The sequence below is a fragment of the Leptodactylus fuscus genome, chromosome 1 (assembly GCF_031893055.1).
Source record: "Leptodactylus fuscus isolate aLepFus1 chromosome 1, aLepFus1.hap2, whole genome shotgun sequence".
Taxonomy (NCBI): Eukaryota; Metazoa; Chordata; class Amphibia; order Anura; family Leptodactylidae; genus Leptodactylus; species Leptodactylus fuscus.
Genome location: NC_134265.1, coordinates 230,182,519 through 230,205,316, shown reverse-complemented (window position 1 = coordinate 230,205,316; position 22,798 = coordinate 230,182,519). Strand labels below are relative to the sequence as shown.

Here is a 22,798-nt window from a genome sequence, read left to right as displayed (position 1 = left end):
GTTGTATCTGGTCATGGGTAATGCAGAGGACGTGGTGTATCTGGACATGGGTAATGCAGTAGACGTGTTGTATCTGGACATGGGTAGTGCAGTAGACGTGTTGTATCTGGACATGGGTAATGCAGTAGACGTGTTGTATCTGGACATGGGTAATGCAGTGGACGTGTTGTATCTGGACGTTTCAAAGACTTTTGGTACTGTACCACATAAAAGGTTGGTATGCAAAATGAGAATGTTAGGACTGGGGGAAAACATATGCAGTTGGGTTCACAACTGGCTCACTGATAGGAAACAGAGGTTAATGGTAAATATTCAGACTGGGTCACAGTCACCAGTGGGGTGCCACAGGGGTTAGTATTGAGTCCTCTCCTGTTTAATATCTTTATTAATAACCTGGTAGAGGGTTTATAAAGCCAGGTGTCCATATTTGTAGATGATACTAAACATTGTAAGGCAATCAATAATGAGGAGGATAGTAGAATATTACAGGGGGATCTAAGGAAACTGGAAGCATGGGTGGAGACTTGGGAAATGAAGTTCAATGTAGACAAAGGTAAGGCTATGCATTTTGGTTGAAGAAATTAAATCTATGATTATGTACTTAATAGTAAATTACTGGGTAAGACTGCCAAAGACTTAAAGAATTTGGTGGACAGCAAGCTTACCTTTAGTGACCAGTGTCAGGCAGCTGCTGCCAAGGCAAATAAAATTATGGGATGCATCAAAAGAGGTCTAGATTCTCATGACAAGTACATAGTTATGCCTCTATACAAATCACTGGTACGGCCACACTTAGAATATTGTGCGCAATTTTGGGCCCCAGTTTACAAGAAAGACATAACTGAACTAGAAAGAGTGCAGAGAAGGGCAACCAAGATTATTAGGGGAATGGGTGGACTGGAGTACAATGATAGATTGATAAACTTGGGGTTATTTAGTTTAGAGAAAAGAAGTCTACAGGGAGATCTAATAACAATGTACAAATACATGAAAGAACAATACCAAGGTGAAGAAAAAAAAAAAAAAAAAAAAAAAAAAAACGAACAATACAAAGAACGTTCTAAGGATATTTTTACTCCTAGGCCAGTGACAGTGACAAGGGGACATCCTCTACGTCTGGAGGAGAGAAAGTTTCACCAGCAACATAGACGGAGATTCTATACAGTAAGAACAGCGAGGCTCGTGAGCTCTCTGCCTCAGAGAAGTGGCGATGGTGGATTCATTGAGCAAGTTCAAAGAGGGCCTGGATGTCTTTCTCGAGCAGAAAGATATTACAGATTATGGTTCTAGATTTTGTTAAGGACAAGTTAATACAGGGTTTTTAATTATTGCTAGACTGAAGTCAGGAAAGAATTTTTTCCCCTGACAGGGGGCAAATGGCATAAAACTCATGTTTTTTTGTTTTTTTTTGCCTTCCTCTGGATCAAAACTATGATGTATCATTGTCTTCATCCAACCTCATCTACTATGTAACTATGTCATTTATGCCACCATGTAACATATAATCAGACCAAGTCTAGAGATAATTGCAGTTTTCCAGCGAAAAATATTAAACAAGTAAGAAATATAACTAAAAGAAAAAGAACTAAAACAGTAATATAATGCTTGAAATTATTAGAAAATTATAATAAAAGCAACATCATATTTTTGTCTTAAGAGACATTAAGTATTAATGGATATGCCTTGCTTTGGGGATTTATCTCCTAGGTCCCACTAATCCATTTTGGTGGCACTTCTGAACATAGTGCTGAACTGTACATCTTGTATTCTGTTTATCCTCGATATTACACGTTGTGGAAGAAAGCTGGAAAAAAAATAGAAGTTAGAATTCTACTATGAAGCAAAGGTAATTTAGCCACCCCTTTGTACACTCAATCCCAATAAGTAGAGGTATGCAAATAAATTGTGGTGCAAAAATGCAAAGGTTCAAGCAAGAGGGGGACAGTTATCTATGTTGACCATTCTATTGAATTTTGGAATCTGGATCACAGCCATTGTTATACTATTAATTATTTTCTTACTTGTCAAACTTCAGGAGTTATCTATGGTGCCACATGCCCCTGTGGGCTTATTTATATTGGCCTCACCTCCAGCGAACTATGCTGACTAATACGTGAACACGTACTTTAATGCCAAGAATGCACCGGATGTTTAGAATCATATAACTATTCCCAAGGTTGTTAAATGATAGTGACCCTTCTCAGTTTCGCATTCGAGCTATTGATTGGGTGAGAATGGGTCAATGGGGGGATGGGTGCGGTTAACTGGAAACGTATATTGGCCCAAAAAGAGTGCCATTAGATTTATACTCTACACTACAACTCCACATGGTTTATACAAGACCATCAGTTATGTCCCTTTTCTATAATAAGTTTTGCCTATAGACTATTATTCTTATCATTTCATCATTACTGATCTGTCATTGTTACTGTATATTGTCTATAGGGTTTTAATTATGTTTTTATTGTGTCCATCCTATTTTCTATTTTTCTCTTTCTTATATAGTTAGTAATTCAATTTCTGATGAGTCGGTTGGGATTCTATTTTCCGGCTGTGGTTATTTATACTACATGCAACAAAAATAATAATAATAATAATAATAATAATAATAATAATAATAATAAAATATAAATATATATACAGTAAAGTAATTATATTGATATATTGTAATTATTTGATCCCTTGCTGATTTTGTAAGTTTGCCCACTGACAAAGACATGAACAGTCTATAATATTAAGGGTAGGTTAATTTTAACAGTGAGAGATAGAATATCAAAAGTAAAATCCAGAAAATCACATTGTATAAATTTTATACATTTCTTTGCATTTTGCATAGAGAAATAAGTATTTGATCCCTCTGGCAAACAAGACCTAATACTTGGTGGTAAAACCCTTGTTGGCGCGCACAGCAGTCAGATCTTTTTTGTAGTTGATGATGAGGTTTGCGCACATGTCAGGAGGAATTTAGGTCCTCTCCTCATTGCAGATCATCTCTAAATCATTAAGATTTTGAGGCTGTCACTTTTCAACTCGGAGCTTCAGCTCCCTCCCTAAGTTTTCTATGGGATTAAGGTCTGTAGACTGGCTAGGCCACTCCATGACCTTAATGTGCTTCTTTTTGAGCCCCTACTTTGTTGCCTTGGCTGTATGTTTTGGGTCATTGTCCTGCTGGAAGACACAGCCACAACCCATTTTTAATGTCCTGGTGGAGGGAAGGAGGTTGTCTCATAGGATTCTCTGGTACATGGCTCCATCCATTCTCCCATTGATGCAGTGAAGTAGTCCTGTGCCCTTAGCAGAGAAACACCCCAAAACATAATGTTTGTACCTCCATGCCTGACAGTGGGGACGGCGTTCTTTCTGTCATAGGCAGCATTTCTCTTCCTCCAAACACACCGAGTCGAGAATGCCAAAGAGCTCAATTTATGTCTCATCTGACCACAGCACTTTCTCCCAATAACTCTGAGAATCATCCACATTAGTTTTTCCACCAAGTATTAAAGGGCTTGTCCACTTTCAGACCAATATTGAGAGACACATGTTATGGTTTGTATAATAAAAAGTTGTACAATTTTCCAATATACTTTCTTTATCAATTCCTCACGGTTTTCTAGATCTCTGCTTGTTATCATTCATTCTGTTACTTCTAGTGGATTAAAGTCTGACCATGATCATGTGATGTACGGTTCATGGTCATGTGATGAGCACACAGGTGCCGCTCGTTACAGTCACAACCCAGTAATCAGACATCTGCCTGGTAACGAGCAGCACCTGTGTGCTCATCACATGACCATGGACCATAAATCACATGACCATGGACCGTAAATCACATGACCATGGTCAGACTTTTATCCTATAGAAGTAACAGAATGAATGACAGCAAGAAGAGATCTAGAAAACCGTGAGGAATTGATACAGAAAGTATATTGGAAAATTGTATATCTTTTTATTGTCTAAACATTTGTCTCTTGTCTCATGTTGGTCTGGTTGTGGACAACCCCTTTAAGTCTTGTTTGGCAGAGGGATCAAATACTTATTTCTCTATGCAAAATGGCAATACATTTATACAACATACACAATGTGATTTTCTGGATTTTATTTTTGATATTCTATCTCTCACTGTTAAAATTAACCTACCTTTAAAATTATAGACTGTTCAAGTCTTTGTCCGTGTTTTTTGCTGATTTTATATGTTTCACCCTGGTGACAGACTCCCTTTTAAGTAGAGTTGATATTGAAAAAAAATAATTACTTTGCCAGTATTAAGTAAGTTTTCACAGATGAAGGGACAAGGATCATCTTCTTATTAGTTAAGATGCCATCCACAAACGTTTTTGCAACGTACTCAGGTTTTAGAACAGGCCATATTCTAAAAAAAAAAGAAAAAGAATAAAGAGTGTAATAACTAAGTCATGCAAAAATATGAACATAGAAGCATGTTTTTTTAATTATTTTAATAAAAAGTTACATTTGCACAATATCTTGGAGTTAATATTCAGAAGTTGGATAACTCCTTTATAGTAGTGCTAAATATTCCCTGCTGACTTTGCTTGGCTTTGTTTCACTTGCTGCTCCTTGTATCGCTGTTATTTACATGCAGTGAATCTAGGATCAAACTACATTTCCCATGTTTCCTCGCCATGACCTCACTCTCTGTGTACCACTTCCTTCTCCACTCTCCCCACCAATGAAATCACAGATAATAAATCTACCCCACATCCAGGTCACATGATGCTGTAATGTTTCTTTGCTATTCACAGTGGGTGGGGTGTGAGTGATACAAGGAACAGCTTAGGTATGTAATAAGACGTGTAAACTGTTAATGACTGAGAAGATATATAGGAATAATTTCTAATTACCGCCACCTTTTTCCCTGAAAATTATTATTATACAGAAAATTATAAAGTTTTGCAATTGTTACCTTTTTTAATTTAATGTCAAACTGTGACTTCTATACTCCCAATATGCCTTCTTTAATTTTTTTTCGGACATTATAAGGCTTACAAGTCAAATAACATTTTTCCAAATTTTCAAGAACATTTTTAGAACAAGGGAGTTAAAGGGGAAAACGCATCTCTCAATTTGTTACGCAATTTCGTCCAATTTCTGCTGTTTTGGCAAACGGTTGGGGACAATAGCTGGGGAATGGAGTTAGACTTTTAGAAGGCAGCATCGTTTCGAGTGTCATGAGGCAGTGCCAATGCGGTGGAGAGTATCAAGAAGTGATTTAATTTTGGAAACTGCATCCCTCAAAGGGTAAAGTGATCATTTTGACCATAGAGATGCTTTCCAAAAAGAAATACGCAGTAAATGGTACAAAATGAAAATTGTAATTTTTTCCAAATATCTGGTATTTTAGTCCCCAATATGTCATGCCCAACTTGTGGCCCTGTGTAAAATCAGAAAACAATGCACAATAAATGGAGAGCTAACTTATTAACCAGCCTACATGCAGCCCTATTATTTTGCCTGGAAATACTACAGGGCTCAGATTTGAGAAGGTACCATATGTATTTGAAGCCTAATTTAGACTGTATTGGCAAAAATTGTTGAGACTTTTAGTAGGTGGGACACCTAGTGTGGCCACATTTGATATTGACTATTGAATCCTACATGCAAACACGCTACATAGAGGGGGCCATAATATCTTCTAAGAGCTCACACGTGCCCGAGCATTATGGCACCAGTTCTTGCCTGTGTTCTGCCAGCAGTGTATCACTGAACACTTCCCAGCAGACAGAACAGAGCCCCTATAAAGCCTTACTCCTCAATGGGAAAGAGATGTACATCTATGAGAGCAGCTACTCTCTCCATTTCATCACAATCTCCCTGGTGGCCTTCCATCTGAATACTGCTGTGCCTGCCTGATACCTCCCTGGACATGAAAACACAAGACTGAGCCATAGAAAAGATAAGTGTCCGCTTTATCCTTCTCTGCTTTCCTTTAGCCATGCTCCTCAGTATTATTTTTTTCCTGCCACTTCCATTAGGGGGCGTTCACACTACCGTTGGTGTCCGATTGCAGTGTCCGTTGCTACTGTCCGTTCAAGATTTTAGCAACGGACACTAGCTGTGTCCGTTACAATTTCCATTCATTTCAATGGGATTTCATCTGTTGTCAGTTTGTGTCCGTTTGTGTCCTTAAGGGTCCGTTAACAACCATGTCCGTTTTTTCAAGCGGACAGAGAAATCACACATGCAGGATTTTTTTGTCCGTTTGAAAAAACGGACAGAAAGTGTCCGTTTTTTATTTAACATTCAGGTCTATGGGCAACGGACATATAACGGACAGTAACTGATAGCCATCAGTTACAGTCCGTTATTTTCTGTCCGTTTATTTTCTGCACATGCTCAGAAAGCATAAACAGCAAAAAAGAAAAAACGGACAGTATAAAAAACGGACACCAACTGATGCTAACTGATACTAATGTGTCCGGTTTTTTTTTAACTGATCCATTAAATGGATCAGTTAAAAAAACGGACACATTAACATCAGTTAGCATCAGTTAGTGTCCGTTAATGTCCGTTATGATAGGTGTCCGTTTTTTTTCTTTTAAACGGAAACCTTCATAACGGACAACAACGGTAGTGTGAACGCCCCCTTACTCATACTGCTCACCTAGTGATTTGATGTTGGAGTCTCCTATGGTTCACTAGCTCCCTATCACAGGTCTCATACAGTCTGGACTTGCTTAGTCATCAGTATATCATATATATTATCACTAGTCCTCTACCCAGGCTCAAAGGGTATGTTACTGCCATCTAGCGGTCTTTACTAGAGATGAGCGAACAGTGTTCTATCGAACTCATGTTCGATCGGATATTAGGCTGTTCGGCATGTTCGAATCGAATCGAACACCGCGTGGTAAAGTGCGCCATTACTCGATTCCCCTCCCACCTTCCCTGGCGCCTTTTTTGCTCCAATAACAGCGCTGGGTAGGTGGGACAGGAACTACGACACCGGTGACGTTGAAAAAAGTAGGCAAAACCCATTGGCTGCCGAAAACATGTGACCTCTAATTTAAAAGAACAGCGACGCCCAGCTTCGCGTCATTCTGAGCTTGCAATTCACCGAGGACGGAGGTTTCCGTCCAGCTAGCTAGGGCTTAGATTCTGGGTAGGCAGGGACAGGCTAGGATAGGAAGGAGAAGACAACCAACAGCTCTTGTAAGAGCTAAATTCCAGGGAGAAGCTTGTCAGTGTAACGTGGCACTGACGGGCTCAATCGCCGCAACCCAGCTTTCCCAGGATCCTGAATGGAATACACTGTCAGTGTATTCCCGTATACCCGATATATACCCCGATACCCGTTCCAACGGTGTGCCCCCCCACCTTCACCCCAGAAATACCCTGCAAGTCCCCTAGCAATAGAATTGGGGCTATATACACCCACAATTTTTACTACTGGTATACAGTGCCATTGTCTGACTGGGAATTCAAAGAATATATTGGGAATACAAATACCCTCATTTCTTGCTACTGCCATATAGTGCCAGTTTCTGACTGGTAATTCAAAGAATATATTGGGGTTACGTGCACCCACAATTTTTACTACTGGTATACAGTGCCATTGTCTGACTGGGAATTCAAAGAATATATTGGGAATACAAATACCCTCATTTCTTGCTACTGCCATATAGTGCCAGTGTCTGACTGGGAATTCAAAGAATATATTGGGGTTACGTGCACCCACAATTTTTACTACTGGTATACAGTGCCATTGTCTGACTGGGAATTCAAAGAGTATATTGGGAATACAAATACCCTCATTTCTTGCTACTGCCATATAGTGCCAGTTTCTGACTGGGAATTCAAAGAATATATTGGGGTTACGTGCACCCACAATTTTTACTACTGGTATACAGTGCCATTGTCTGACTGGGAATTCAAAGAATATATTGGGGTTATAAATACCCTCATTTCTTGCTACTGCCATATAGTGCCAGTTTCTGACTGGGAATTCAAAGAATATATTGGGGTTACGTGCACCCACAATTTTTACTACTGGTATACAGTGCCATTGTCTGACTGGGAATTCAAAGAGTATATTGGGAATACAAATACCCTCATTTCTTGCTACTGCCATATAGTGCCAGTTTCTGACTGGGAATTCAAAGAATATATTGGGGTTACGTGCACCCACAATTTTTACTACTGGTATACAGTGCCATTGTCTGACTGGGAATTCAAAGAGTATATTGGGAATACAAATACCCTCATTTCTTGCTACTGCCATATAGTGCCAGTTTCTGACTGGGAATTCAAAGAATATATTGGGGTTACGTGCACCCACAATTTTTACTACTGGTATACAGTGCCATTGTCTGACTGGGAATTCAAAGAATATATTGGGGTTATAAATACCCTCATTTCTTGCTACTGCCATATAGTGCCAGTTTCTGACTGGGAATTCAAAGAATATATTGGGGTTACGTGCACCCACAATTTTTACTACTGGTATACAGTGCCATTGTCTGACTGGGAATTCAAAGAATATATTGGGGTTATAAATACCCTCATTTCTTGCTACTGCCATATAGTGCCAGTTTCTGACTGGTAATTCAAAGAATATATTGGGGTTACGTGCACCCACAATTTTTACTACTGGTATACAGTGCCATTGTCTGACTGGGAATTCAAAGAGTATATTGGGAATACAAATACCCTCATTTCTTGCTACTGCCATATAGTGCCAGTGTCTGACTGGGAATTCAAAGAATATATTGGGGTTACGTGCACCCACAATTTTTACTACTGGTATACAGTGCCATTGTCTGACTGGGAATTCAAAGAGTATATTGGGAATACAAATACCCTCATTTCTTGCTACTGCCATATAGTGCCAGTTTCTGACTGGGAATTCAAAGAATATATTGGGGTTACGTGCACCCACAATTTTTACTACTGGTATACAGTGCCATTGTCTGACTGGGAATTCAAAGAGTATATTGGGAATACAAATACCCTCATTTCTTGCTACTGCCATATAGTGCCAGTTTCTGACTGGGAATTCAAAGAATATATTGGGGTTACGTGCACCCACAATTTTTACTACTGGTATACAGTGCCATTGTCTGACTGGGAATTCAAAGAATATATTGGGGTTATAAATACCCTCATTTCTTGCTACTGCCATATAGTGCCAGTTTCTGACTGGGAATTCAAAGAATATATTGGGGTTACGTGCACCCACAATTTTTACTACTGGTATACAGTGCCATTGTCTGACTGGGAATTCAAAGAATATATTGGGGTTATAAATACCCTCATTTCTTGCTACTGCCATATAGTGCCAGTTTCTGACTGGTAATTCAAAGAATATATTGGGGTTACGTGCACCCACAATTTTTACTACTGGTATACAGTGCCATTGTCTGACTGGGAATTCAAAGAGTATATTGGGAATACAAATACCCTCATTTCTTGCTACTGCCATATAGTGCCAGTGTCTGACTGGGAATTCAAAGAATATATTGGGGTTACGTGCACCCACAATTTTTACTACTGGTATACAGTGCCATTGTCTGACTGGGAATTCAAAGAGTATATTGGGAATACAAATACCCTCATTTCTTGCTACTGCCATATAGTGCCAGTTTCTGACTGGGAATTCAAAGAATATATTGGGGTTACGTGCACCCACAATTTTTACTACTGGTATACAGTGCCATTGTCTGACTGGGAATTCAAAGAGTATATTGGGAATACAAATACCCTCATTTCTTGCTACTGCCATATAGTGCCAGTGTCTGACTGGGAATTCAAAGAATATATTGGGGTTACGTGCACCCACAATTTTTACTACTGGTATACAGTGCCAATTTCTAACTAGGAATTCAAAATGCGCAAGGCTCCCGGAAAGGGACGTGGACGAGGCCGTGGGCGAGGTCGGGGGAATGGTTCTGGGGAGCAAGGTAGCAGTGAAGCCACAGGGCGTCCCGTGCCTACTCCTGTGGGGCAGCAAGCATTGCGCCACTCCACAGTGCCAGGGTTGCTTGCCACATTAACTAAACTGCAGGGTACAAACCTTAGTAGGCCCGAGAACCAGGAACAGGTCTTGCAATGGCTGTCAGAGAACGCTTACAGCACATTGTCCAGCAGCCAGTCAGACTCTGCCTCCTCTCCTCCTATTACCCAACAGTCTTGTCTTCCTTCCTCCCAAAATTCCGAAGCTTTACAGAACAATAACCCAAACTGTCCCTGCTCCCCAGAGCTGTTCTCCGCTCCTTTCATTGTCCCTCAACCTGCCTCTCCACGTCACGATTCCACGAACCTAACAGAGGAGCATCTGTATCCAGATGCTCAAACACTAGAGTCTCCTCCATCTCCGTTCGATTTGGTGGTGGATGACCAGCAACCCACCCTCATCGACGATGATGTGACGCAGTTGCCGTCAGGGCATCCAGTTGACCGGCGCATTGTGCGGGAGGAGGAGATGAGACAGGAGTTGGAAGAGGAAGTGGTGGATGATGAGGACACTGACCCGACCTGGACAGGGGGGATGTCAAGCGGGGAAAGTAGTGTGGATGTTGAGGCAGGTGCAGCACCAAAAAGGGTAGCTAGAGGCAGAGGCAGAGGTCAGCAGCTTAGGCGAAGCCAGGCCACACCCGGAATCTCCCAAGATGTTCCAGTTCGTACCCAGCCCCGAAAAACTCCCACCTCGAGGGCACGTTTCTCGAAGGTGTGGAGTTTTTTCAAGGAATGCGCCGAGGACAGATATAGTGTTGTCTGCACAATTTGCCTCTCGAAATTGATTAGGGGCTCTGAGAAGAGCAACCTGTCCACCACTTCAATGCGCCGTCATTTGGAATCCAAGCACTGGAATCAGTGGCAGGCAGCAACGGCAGGACAAAGGCCGACTGCCGTTCACGCCACTGCCACTGCCTCTGCCTCTGCCTCTGCCACTGCCACTGCTGACTGTGCTGGCGATGCACTCCAGAGGACGAGCCAGGACACCACTTCATCTGCCTCCGCCACTTTGTTGACTTCTACCTCATCCTCCCCTGGTCCTGTCTTATCTCCTTCTCCTGCACCATCAAAGGCACCATCAGGCGTTTCTTTACAACAACCCACCATCTCTCAGACATTGGAGCGGCGGCAGAAATACACTGCTAACCACCCACACGCGCAAGCCTTGAACGCCAACATCGCTAAACTGCTGGCCCAGGAGATGTTGGCGTTCCGGCTTGTTGAAACTCCCGCCTTCCTGGACCTGATGGCAACTGCGGCACCTCGCTATGCCGTCCCTAGCCGTCACTACTTCTCCCGGTGTGCCGTCCCCGCCTTGCACCAGCACGTGTCACTCAACATCAGGCGGGCCCTTAGTTCCGCGCTTTGCACAAAGGTCCACTTGACCACCGACGCGTGGACAAGTGCATGCGGACAGGGACGCTACATTTCACTGACGGCACACTGGGTGAATGTAGTTGAGGCTGGGACTGCTTCCCAAACTGGCCCGGTGTACCTCGTCTCCCCGCCTAACATTCCTGGCAGGGACACGAGAAGAACACCCCCCTCCTCCTCCTCCTCCTCTACCGCCTCCTCCTCCGCCACCGCCTCCTCCTCCGCCACCGCCTCCTCCTCCGCTGTTAGATTGACCCCAGCTACGAGTTGGAAACGTTGCAGCACTGGCGTTGGTAGACGTCAGCAGGCTGTGCTGAAGCTGATCAGCTTGGGGGACAGACAGCACACTGCCTCCGAGGTGAGGGATGCCCTCCTCGATGAGACGGCAATATGGTTTGAGCCGCTGCACCTGGGCCCAGGCATGGTCGTTTGTGATAACGGCCGGAACCTGGTAGCAGCTCTGGAGCTTGCCGGACTCCAACATGTTCCATGCCTGGCCCACGTCTTCAACCTAGTGGTGCAACGTTTCCTAAAGAGCTACCCCAATGTTCCAGAGCTACTGGTGAAAGTGCGGCGCATGTGCGCCCACTTTCGCAAGTCGACAGTAGCCGCTGCTAGCTTAAAATCTCTCCAGCAACGCCTGCATGTGCCACAACACCGGCTTTTGTGCGACGTCCCCACACGCTGGAACTCAACGTTTCAGATGTTGAATAGAGTGGTTGAGCAGCAGAGACCTTTGATGGAATACCAGCTACAAAACCCTAGGGTGCCACAAAGTCAGCTGCCTCAGTTTCACATCCATGAGTGGCCATGGATGAGAGACCTTTGTGACATCCTACGGGTCTTTGAGGAGTCCACAAGGAGGGTGAGCTCTGAGGATGCGATGGTGAGCCTTACAATCCCGCTCTTGTGTGTTCTGAGAGAATCCCTGATTGACATCAGGGATAACTCAGATCACACAGAGGAGTTAGGGATAGCATCCGATCCGTCACAGCTGGAGAGTAGGTCCACACATCTGTCCGCTTCACTGCGTTTAATGGAGGAGGAGGAGGAGGAGGAGGAGGAAGAAGAGTTGTCCGATGATGTGATGGTGATACAGGAGGCTTCCGGGCAACTTCGAATCGTCCCATTGTTGCAGCGCGGATGGGTAGACATGGAGGATGAGGAGGAAATGGAGATTGAACTTTCCGGTGGGGCCAGAGGAGTCATGCCAACTAACACTGTGGCAGACATGGCTGAGTTCATGTTGGGGTGCTTTACAACCGACAAGCGTATTGTCAAAATCATGGAGGACAACCAGTACTGGATCTTTGCTATCCTTGACCCCCGGTATAAAAACAACATCTCGTCTTTTATTCCGGTAGAGGGGAGGGCCAATCGCATCAATGCTTGCCACAGGCAATTGGTGCAGAATATGATGGAGATGTTTCCAGCATGTGACGTTGGCGGCAGGGAGGGCAGTTCCTCCAGTAGGCAACCAAGTTCTCACCGGTCCACACAAACGAGGGGCACACTGTCTAAGGTCTGGGACACCTTGATGGCACCCCCTCGCCAAAGTGCCGCCACGGAGGGTCCTAGTGTCACCAGGCGTGAGAAGTATAGGCGCATGTTGCGGGAATACCTTTCCGACCACAGCCCTGTCCTCTCCGACCCCTCTGCGCCCTACACGTATTGGGTGTCGAAGTTGGACCTGTGGCTTGAACTTGCCCTATATGCCTTGGAGGTGCTGTCCTGTCCTGCCGCCAGCGTCCTATCTGAGAGGGTGTTCAGTGCAGCCGGTGGCATCATCACTGACAAGCGCACCCGTCTGTCAGCTGAGAGTGCCGACCGGCTCACTTTGATAAAAATGAACCACCACTGGGTAGAGCCGTCATTTTTGTGCCCACCTGTGTAAAGCACCCCAACATGAAACTCCATGTCTGTACTCAACCTCTCCAATTCCTCCGCATCCTCATACTCATCCACCATAAGCGTTGCACAATTCTGCTAATACTAGGCTCCCTCCACCCTGATTTCCCCCAACTCTGCTGGTTAGAGGCTCCCTCCACCATGAATTTGCCCAAACTGGGCTGTTTAGAGGCTCCCTCCACCATGAATTGGTCCAAACTGGGTTTTTTAGAGGCTCCCTCCACCATGAATTTGCCCAAACTGGGCTGTTTAGAGGCTCCCTCCACCATGAATTGGTCCAAACTGGGCTGGTTAGAGGCTCCCTCCACCATGAATTTCCCAAAACTTGGCTGTTTAGAGGCTCCCTCCACCATTAATTGGTCCAAACTGGGCTGGTTAGAGGCTCCCTCCACCATGAATTTGCCCAAACTGGGCTGTTTAGAGGCTCCCTCCACCATTAATTGGTCCAAACTGGGCTGGTTAGAGGCTCCCTCCACCATGAATTTGCCCAAACTGGGCTGTTTAGAGGCTCCCTCCACCATGAATTGGTCCAAACTGGGGTGGTTAGAGGCTCCCTCCACCATGAATTGGTCCAAACTGGGGTGGTTAGAGGCTCCCTCCACCATTAATTGGTCCAAACTGGGCTGGTTAGAGGCTCCCTCCACAATTAATTGGTCCAAACTGGGCTAATTAGAGGCTCCCTCCACCATGAATTGGTCCAAACTGGGTTTTTTAGAGGCTCCCTCCACCATGAATTTGCCCAAACTGGGCTGTTTAGAGGCTCCCTCCACCATGAATTGGTCCAAACTGGGCTGGTTAGAGGCTCCCTCCACCATGAATTGGTCCAAACTGGGGTGGTTAGAGGCTCCCTCCACCATTAATTGGTCCAAACTGGGCTGGTTAGAGGCTCCCTCCACCATTAATTGGTCCAAACTGGGCTGGTTAGAGGCTCCCTCCACCATGAATTTGCCCAAACTGGGGTGGTTAGAGGCTCCCTCCACCATTAATTGGTCCAAACTGGGCTGGTTAGAGGCTCCCTCCACAATTAATTGGTCCAAACTGGGCTAATTAGAGGCTCCCTCCACCATGAATTGGTCCAAACTGGGTTTTTTAGAGGCTCCCTCCACCATGAATTTGCCCAAACTGGGCTGTTTAGAGGCTCCCTCCACCATGAATTGGTCCAAACTGGGCTGGTTAGAGGCTCCCTCCACCATGAATTTCCCAAAACTTGGCTGTTTAGAGGCTCCCTCCACCATTAATTGGTCCAAACTGGGCTGGTTAGAGGCTCCCTCCACCATTAATTGGTCCAAACTGGGCTGGTTAGAGGCTCCCTCCACCATTAATTGGTCCAAACTGGGCTGGTTAGAGGCTCCCTCCACCATGAATTTCCCAAAACTTGGCTGTTTAGAGGCTCCCTCCACCATTAATTGGTCCAAACTGGGCTGGTTAGAGGCTCCCTCCACCATGAATTTGCCCAAACTGGGCTGTTTAGAGGCTCCCTCCACCATGAATTGGTCCAAACTGGGTTTTTTAGAGGCTCCCTCCACCATTAATTGGTCCAAACTGGGCTGGTTAGAGGCTCCCTCCACAATTAATTGGTCCAAACTGGGCTAATTAGAGGCTCCCTCCACCATGAATTGGTCCAAACTGGGTTTTTTAGAGGCTCCCTCCACCATGAATTTGCCCAAACTGGGCTGTTTAGAGGCTCCCTCCACCATGAATTGGTCCAAACTGGGCTGGTTAGAGGCTCCCTCCACCATGAATTGGTCCAAACTGGGGTGGTTAGAGGCTCCCTCCACCATTAATTGGTCCAAACTGGGCTGGTTAGAGGCTCCCTCCACCATTAATTGGTCCAAACTGGGCTGGTTAGAGGCTCCCTCCACCATGAATTTGCCCAAACTGGGGTGGTTAGAGGCTCCCTCCACCATTAATTGGTCCAAACTGGGCTGGTTAGAGGCTCCCTCCACAATTAATTGGTCCAAACTGGGCTAATTAGAGGCTCCCTCCACCATGAATTGGTCCAAACTGGGTTTTTTAGAGGCTCCCTCCACCATGAATTTGCCCAAACTGGGCTGTTTAGAGGCTCCCTCCACCATGAATTGGTCCAAACTGGGCTGGTTAGAGGCTCCCTCCACCATGAATTTCCCAAAACTTGGCTGTTTAGAGGCTCCCTCCACCATGAATTTGCCCAAACTGGGCTGTTTAGAGGCTCCCTCCACCATTAATTGGTCCAAACTGGGCTGGTTAGAGGCTCCCTCCACCATGAATTTGCCCAAACTGGGGTGGTTAGAGGCTCCCTCCACCATTAATTGGTCCAAACTGGGCTGGTTAGAGGCTCCCTCCACCATGAATTTCCCAAAACTTGGCTGTTTAGAGGCTCCCTCCACCATTAATTGGTCCAAACTGGGCTGGTTAGAGGCTCCCTCCACCATGAATTTGCCCAAACTGGGCTGTTTAGAGGCTCCCTCCACCATTAATTGGTCCAAACTGGGCTGGTTAGAGGCTCCCTCCACCATGAATTTGCCCAAACTGGGCTGTTTAGAGGCTCCCTCCACCATGAATTGGTCCAAACTGGGGTGGTTAGAGGCTCCCTCCACCATGAATTGGTCCAAACTGGGGTGGTTAGAGGCTCCCTCCACCATTAATTGGTCCAAACTGGGCTGGTTAGAGGCTCCCTCCACAATTAATTGGTCCAAACTGGGCTAATTAGAGGCTCCCTCCACCATGAATTGGTCCAAACTGGGTTTTTTAGAGGCTCCCTCCACCATTAATTGGTCCAAACTGGGCTGGTTAGAGGCTCCCTCCACAATTAATTGGTCCAAACTGGGCTAATTAGAGGCTCCCTCCACCATGAATTGGTCCAAACTGGGTTTTTTAGAGGCTCCCTCCACCATGAATTTGCCCAAACTGGGCTGTTTAGAGGCTCCCTCCACCATTAATTGGTCCAAACTTGGCTGTTTAGAGGCTCCCTCCACCATGAATTTGCCCAAACTGGGCTGTTTAGAGGCTCCCTCCACCATTAATTGGTCCAAACTGGGCTGGTTAGAGGCTCCCTCCACCATGAATTTGCCCAAACTGGGGTGGTTAGAGGCTCCCTCCACTATTAATTGGTCCAAACTGGGCTGGTTAGAGGCTCCCTCCACCATTAATTGGTCCAAACTGGGCTGGTTAGAGGCTCCCTCCACCATGAATTTGCCCAAACTGGGCTGTTTAGAGGCTCCCTCCACCATGAATTGGTCCAAACTGGGCTGGTTAGAGGCTCCCTCCACCATGAATTTCCCAAAACTTGGCTGTTTAGAGGCTCCCTCCACCATTAATTGGTCCAAACTGGGCTGGTTAGAGGCTCCCTCCACCATGAATTGGTCCAAACTGGGGTTTTTAGAGGCTCCCTCCACCATGAATTGGTCCAAACTGGGGTTTTTAGAGTCTCCCTCCACCATGAATTGGTCCAAACTGGGGTTTTTAGAGTCTCCCTCCACCATGAATTGGTCCAAACTGGGGTTTTTAGAGGCTCCCTCCACCATGAATTTGCCCAAACTCTGCTGGTTAGAGGCTCAATCCACCCTGATTTTCAAAACAAATGTTGGTGCCAACCTCAACTTACTACAAGGGCCAAATTCACTGCTGGTGACAAGCTCTCCTCACTGCAAGTGCCAAATACACATGTTTCAAGGTGTTTTCCTACTGTCAGAGAGGTGGTATTGAGTGTGTAAAGTGTGTAGTTGTTAGGCTGTGATGTTGGGGTAATAGAGGGTCTTTGGTGTGTTAGATGCCCCCAGACATGCTTCCCCTGCTGTCCCAGTGTCATTCCAGAGGTGTTGGCATCATTTCCTGGGGTGTCATAGTGGACTTGGTGACCCTCCAGACACGGATTTGGGTTTCCCCCTTAACGAGTATCTGTTCCCCATAGACTATAATGGGGTTCGAAACCCGTTCGAACACACGAACATTGAGCGGCTGTTCGAATCGAATTTCGAACCTCGAACATTTTAGTGTTCGCTCATCTCTAGTCTTTACTTGAAACAATATATACCAATAGCTTATTCTCATATAACACTTACTTTTTTCTCCAACTGGGACTCTACTCTTGATTTCTTTGGGGATGTCCCCGTTCTGCTACCTCTCATGATGTAGCCTTAAAGAGGACCTTTCATCACTTGGGGCACATGCGGTTTTATATACTGCTAGAAAGCTGACAGTGTGCTGAATTCAGAGCACTGTCGGCTTTCACAATCTGTACCCCAGGTGAAGAGTTATCAGTGCCGATACCGTAGCTCTTCACCGTCAGAAGGGTGTTCCTGACAGTCAGTCAGGAATGATCTTCCTCACAGCAGCGTCTATAGTGTTTTACTGTGAGAGGGGGAGGAACGCCTCCCCCAGTATTCGTCTATGGACGAGCACTATCAGGAGGGGTGGGAGGGGTTCCTCCCTGCTCTCACAGTACAGCGTTATAGACGCTGCTGTGAGAAAGGGTGTTCCTGACTGACTGTCAGGAACGCCCTTCTGACAGTGAAGAGCTACGGTACCGGCACCGATAGCTCTTCACCTGGGGCACAGATCGAGAAAGCCGACAGTGCGCTGTGGTAAAACCGCATGTGCCCCAAGTGATGAAAGGTCCTCTTTAACTATTGCCCCGCACAAGGTCCAAGGTACTAGGGAGTCACAGCCCACCCTTACCTCCTCTCCCAGAATTTATTATATTGCTACATTAGTTCATCACTAGTGGAGAATCAATCTCCCCCAGGGTTCTCCAACACCTAGTCCTACCATGAAGGGCACCTTTGATCCAACTGAAATTGGCCAAAGAGATATCATACAATCTGATCCCACTTTTTGATCAGGGACTGGAGATATTACATGTCTATAAATACAGCCTTCTCCCAACTTAGAGGCATGACACAAAGAGTGGGACAACCCATAAACCTGGACGCCTCAGTGCAAAATCTCTATCATGGCATTACAGGCAACTACGACTTATTTTACAACCACTATTAAGCAATTCCTGAGTCAATCAAGGGGGAACACCTTATGCCCTGGGATTGACCTTCCCCAATAATCCCCCTTTCATCAAAACTGAACATGAACTATACCTAAGTTTCTTCATTATGCTGTAAAAGAGAAAATACTACAAGCCTAATAGACAACATATGGTGACTACAGTGGCATAACTACAGGGGTAGCAGGGGTAGTGGCTGCCACATGGCCCGGGACATTAGGGGCCCAGCGACAGCCACTACCGCTGCATTTTTTTCCTTTTCTTAATAGGCTGTTAGTGGCTGGAGTTACTCCAGCCAGTAATGGGCCCTATTTACTTACCGATCCTGGCAGTGGTTGGGATCGGTAAGTGACGCCGCAGGCCCCACAAACATCGTTATTATACTCTGGAGTCTTTTCAGACCCCCGAGTATAATGATCGGAGGTCCAGGAGAGGTAAGGTAACCTAACAAACACGGTTACTTACCTCTCCGGGCAGGTTTAGGCCTACTTCTGTGACTCTCCTTGACGTCACATGACCAGGGCCTGCGTCTAGGGTCATGTGACGTCCCGGGAAGATGGCGGACACTACCAGGGACTGCAGCGGAGCCGGAGATAGGTGAATAACAGTGCTTTTTATATTGGTACCCCCCTTCGGTCTCCCATTATTATACTCTGGGGTCTGAAGAGACCCCAGAGTAAAATAATTGTTCATGGGTGTCCACAGTGGGGCATAATAATGTGTGTAGGGGCCACTATGGGGCATGATACTGTGTGTAGGGGTCACTATAGGACATAATACTGTGTGCAGGGACAACTATGGGGTATAATACTGTGTGCAGGGGCCACCATGGGGCATAATACTGTGTACAGTGGCCATTATGGTGCATAATAGTGTGTACAGGGGCCACTATGGGGCATAATAGTATGTGCAGGGGCCACTATGGGGCATAATAGAGAGCGCAGGAATAGGACAGGGGTTTGGGCAGGGTCTAAGGCAGGCGTCGGTCGGGGGGGGGGGGGGCTATGTCAAAAGTTCGCCACAGGGCCCCGCCGTTCCTAGCTACGCCACTGGGTGACTACATACCAACATAAAATTCTCATCAGTTTTTCTTCAGGCACTGTTCAGTGGGAGAATACGCTCCATTTGCAAACATCTCATTGACACTGACACCAGGTTCCGATTGCCCTAACTGGCCAAACTCAAGGTTATGGAAAATGGATGTCCAGTGATCTATACAGATCAGGGAAAATCCAATACTTTGCTCTACAGTGCAAGCATGGCATCAGGAGCGAAAATTTTATAAATTCTCCATAATTTTTTTTGTCTCCCTGTTACGCATGATCCCTCCTGTTTTTAGAGGAAGACCATGTGGGATATATTGTCTTTTAAAACAGCATGCTGGGATTGAATTTGATTTAACTTTATTTTCTTTTACTCTATACATTGACTATTATTTTCTTGTCATGACATGACTCTTCATTTGAACATCATGTATGTTCTTGCGCTGTTTATATGTTTATAATTTCAATAAAAACAATATTAATTAAAAAAAAATTTGCTGCTTTCTTCCAGGAAAAATCTCTCCAAAGTTCTTGTCACTAGATGTCTCCCTTCTACTTAATTTGCTATTTGCTCCATGTTACTAGGGAAGCCCCATCCATAGAAACTAAAGGTGTAAGCCGACTTTAAAGTGAGTGGAAGGAGGAAGGACTGTTTTGTCTTCACACAGTGAATAAATAGGAGAATGCTTGGTTTTCCTCATAACACATTTGCAAACTGCTTTCCCTGTGCACTGGATTAAACATTCTGCACATTTCACACTAGGTTCAGACTATCAATTAGGACTCCGTTCTTCGAATCCACCGAAAAATGGAAACCCTATCTATTTAACAAGCAATTACCCATGGGCCCCATAGACTGTAATGGAGGATTATGTAGATAATCTGTTTTCCCATAGTCCAAACAGCAGCACAACAGATGGGGTATTCCTGCCCCTGCGTGCAATCAGGACAGGTGGAACTTTTACTCAATCAAAGAACCTCCCCTATAAGAGGTCACCAGACCTCCCCCTCCTCGTGTTAGTTCTAAAGTAGAGATTTCCAAACCCTTCAAAAAATTAACAAGCCAAACATACAGGGAGGGAGCTTTGTGCTGCTGTTTGGACTATGGGAAAACAGATTATCTACATAATCCTCCATTCCCCATACGTCCAACACAGCAGCACAACAGATGGGGAGGTAGCAAGAAATCCCCCCCTAGGGTGGGACTCCCTGACAAACTGATGTCAATACCGAGCGACCGAAGGCAGCCGCCTCCGCGCTAAAATCGTCCAACCTATCATGTCTCACAAAAGTTAAGTGAGAACTCCAGGTCGCTGCCGCACAAATCTGGTCCAGGGAGATGGAATATCTCTCCCCACATGTCGTGGCAACTGCACAACTAGAATGTGCCCTTAAAACTCGGGCGGAAGTAGGCCCTGAGTACTGAATGCTTGAGAGATGGCCTCCTTGATCCATCTCGCCAATGTTGCCTTCAAGGCTCTACACCCCTTGTATTTTCTGAAAAGACTTACCAGAAAGGTTTTCTGGGTCGACGGGACTTTTTGGAATAAATCCCGGGAGATATCTTAATTGTACCCTGTCTGGAAGAATAGTAAATACGGCTCAGAGGCTGCTAAAGCCTGCAGTTCTCCAGTACGCTTAGCTGATGTGACGGCTAAGAGGAATTCCACTTTGCAGAAGAGGAACTTTAGTCCTATGTCTTGTAGTGGTTCAAAGGGGGGCCCACAGAGCCCCTGCAGTACCATAGCTAAATCCCATTGGGGGATTAGGACTTGGATTGCGGGTCGGAGCCACCGGCCCCTCTTAAGGATTAACTTACCAACGAATCTTGAGACAATCTTATCCCTAATACGGCTGAAAGGGCAGCTACATGCACTTTTAATGTCACCGGGGTGAGGGCTTTCTCCAGCCCGCTTTACCAAAACTCCAATACCGTCTCCATAACTGGTATTGCACGTTGATTCTCTGTGCACCATTGCTGGTAAATTCTGCCAATCCTCATGTAGCTTCTATTCATAGAATCTGCCCTTGAGCAGGCCAGTGTTGTCCGCATGGCCTGTGACAATCCCCCATGTCCGTATAGGGTGCGGTCAACCTCCAGGCTGTCAGGTTGAACCTCTTCAGGTCCTGGCATAGCCACTTGTTTCGGGTTACCAGGTTGTGAAGAAGTGGAAGCCTCCAGTAATTCCCTCGACTCATCTGTATGAGGTGGGTAAATCATGCCCTTTTTGGCCAGAACGGTATGATGGCAATCACCCATACCTGGTCTTGACTGATCTTGGCCAATACCTTCGAAACCATGGGAAGTGGAGGGAAGATGTATGCCAGCCTGAACCTCCAAGGTATTGATAGGGCATCTACTGCCAAGGGGTTGTCCTCCTGGTAGAGGGAACAGACCCTCTCCACCTTGGCATTGTACTGGGTGGCCATCAGATCCACCTCGGGGAGACCCCTCATCCGAGTCAACTGACGAAAGACCTCCTGGTTGAGGGACCACTCGCCCGACACTGCTTCTCCCCTGCTGAGCTGGTCTGCCAGCACATTCAGATGTCCCCTTATGTGCACCGCACTGAGGTGGCTTAGATTTTCCTCAGCCCAGGAAAAAAATCTGATCTGTTAGCTTGAAGAGGGAGGGGACCTCATCCCTCCCTGCTTGTTCAGGTAGAGGACCACCGTGACGTTGTCCGTCCTGACTCTGACCGCCTTGCCGCGTAGATCCTGGGTGAAGTATAGCAGGGTTCAATACACTGCGCAGACTCGCGCCAATTCGATGACTGAGCAGTCTCCAGTCGGCTCCATGTCCCTTGTGCCAGGGTCTCCCCCCCGATGCGCTCCCCAGCCATGGAAGGAGGCATCCGTTGTCAACAGGGTCCAGTCGGGCTGGACCGTGGACATCCCGTCCTTCAATAGGGACCACCATTGCAGTGATCGACGGGTACTGATGGACAACTGGATAGGCTTCTTCAGCCCTGAGGGGCTGCGGCTCCAAACCTTGAGGATCTCGCTCTGTAGTGGACGCATATGCTCTAGTGCCCATGGAACTGCATCTGCAGCTACTGACATTAAACCTAGGACCTTCATTGAGGTTCTTACCCGAACCTCCCGCGTATCCGCCAGATGTTGCAACGCCCGACAAATCTACTCCTTCTGACTGTGAGGGAGAGATATCTCCATCCTCTGAGAGTCCACAATGAACCCAAGAACTGGATTCTGGTGGTGGGGACGACTGCCGAGTTTTGACCATTGATCAGCCCGCCTAACTCTTCTAGGAAGGCGATAGTGATCCTTAGGTGGGCCGCGAGAACCTCTGTTGAGTGGGCCTTTAACAGCCAATCGTCTAGGTACGGTATGATGAATATACCTTGGAGCCGAAGAGCTGCAACGACCGGGGCCACGACCTTTGTAAAGGTGTGGGGGGGGCGAGGATATTCCGAACGGAAGAGCTGTGAACTGCAGATGACACAGAGTACCGTTCAGCACAACCCCGATCCTCAAGAACCTTCTGTGTGGCGGAAATATCGGGACGTGT

General features: G+C 45.9%; 1 protein-coding gene across 1 annotated transcript in view; it reads right to left on the bottom strand.

Annotated features, from left to right (window-relative positions):
- Positions 1-455: 455 nt before the first annotated feature.
- LOC142216281 (17-beta-hydroxysteroid dehydrogenase 13-like) overlaps positions 456-22,798 on the bottom strand; it is a 64,820-nt gene continuing 42,477 nt past the window's right edge. Inside the window, exons 6-7 of the mRNA XM_075284010.1 lie at positions 4,253-4,369; positions 456-1,804 (exon numbers count right to left, since the gene is read on the bottom strand). Coding sequence (XP_075140111.1) covers positions 1,714-1,804; positions 4,253-4,369 — 208 coding nt within the window. The 3' untranslated portion in view covers positions 456-1,713. The remainder of the gene's footprint in view (positions 1,805-4,252; positions 4,370-22,798) is intronic.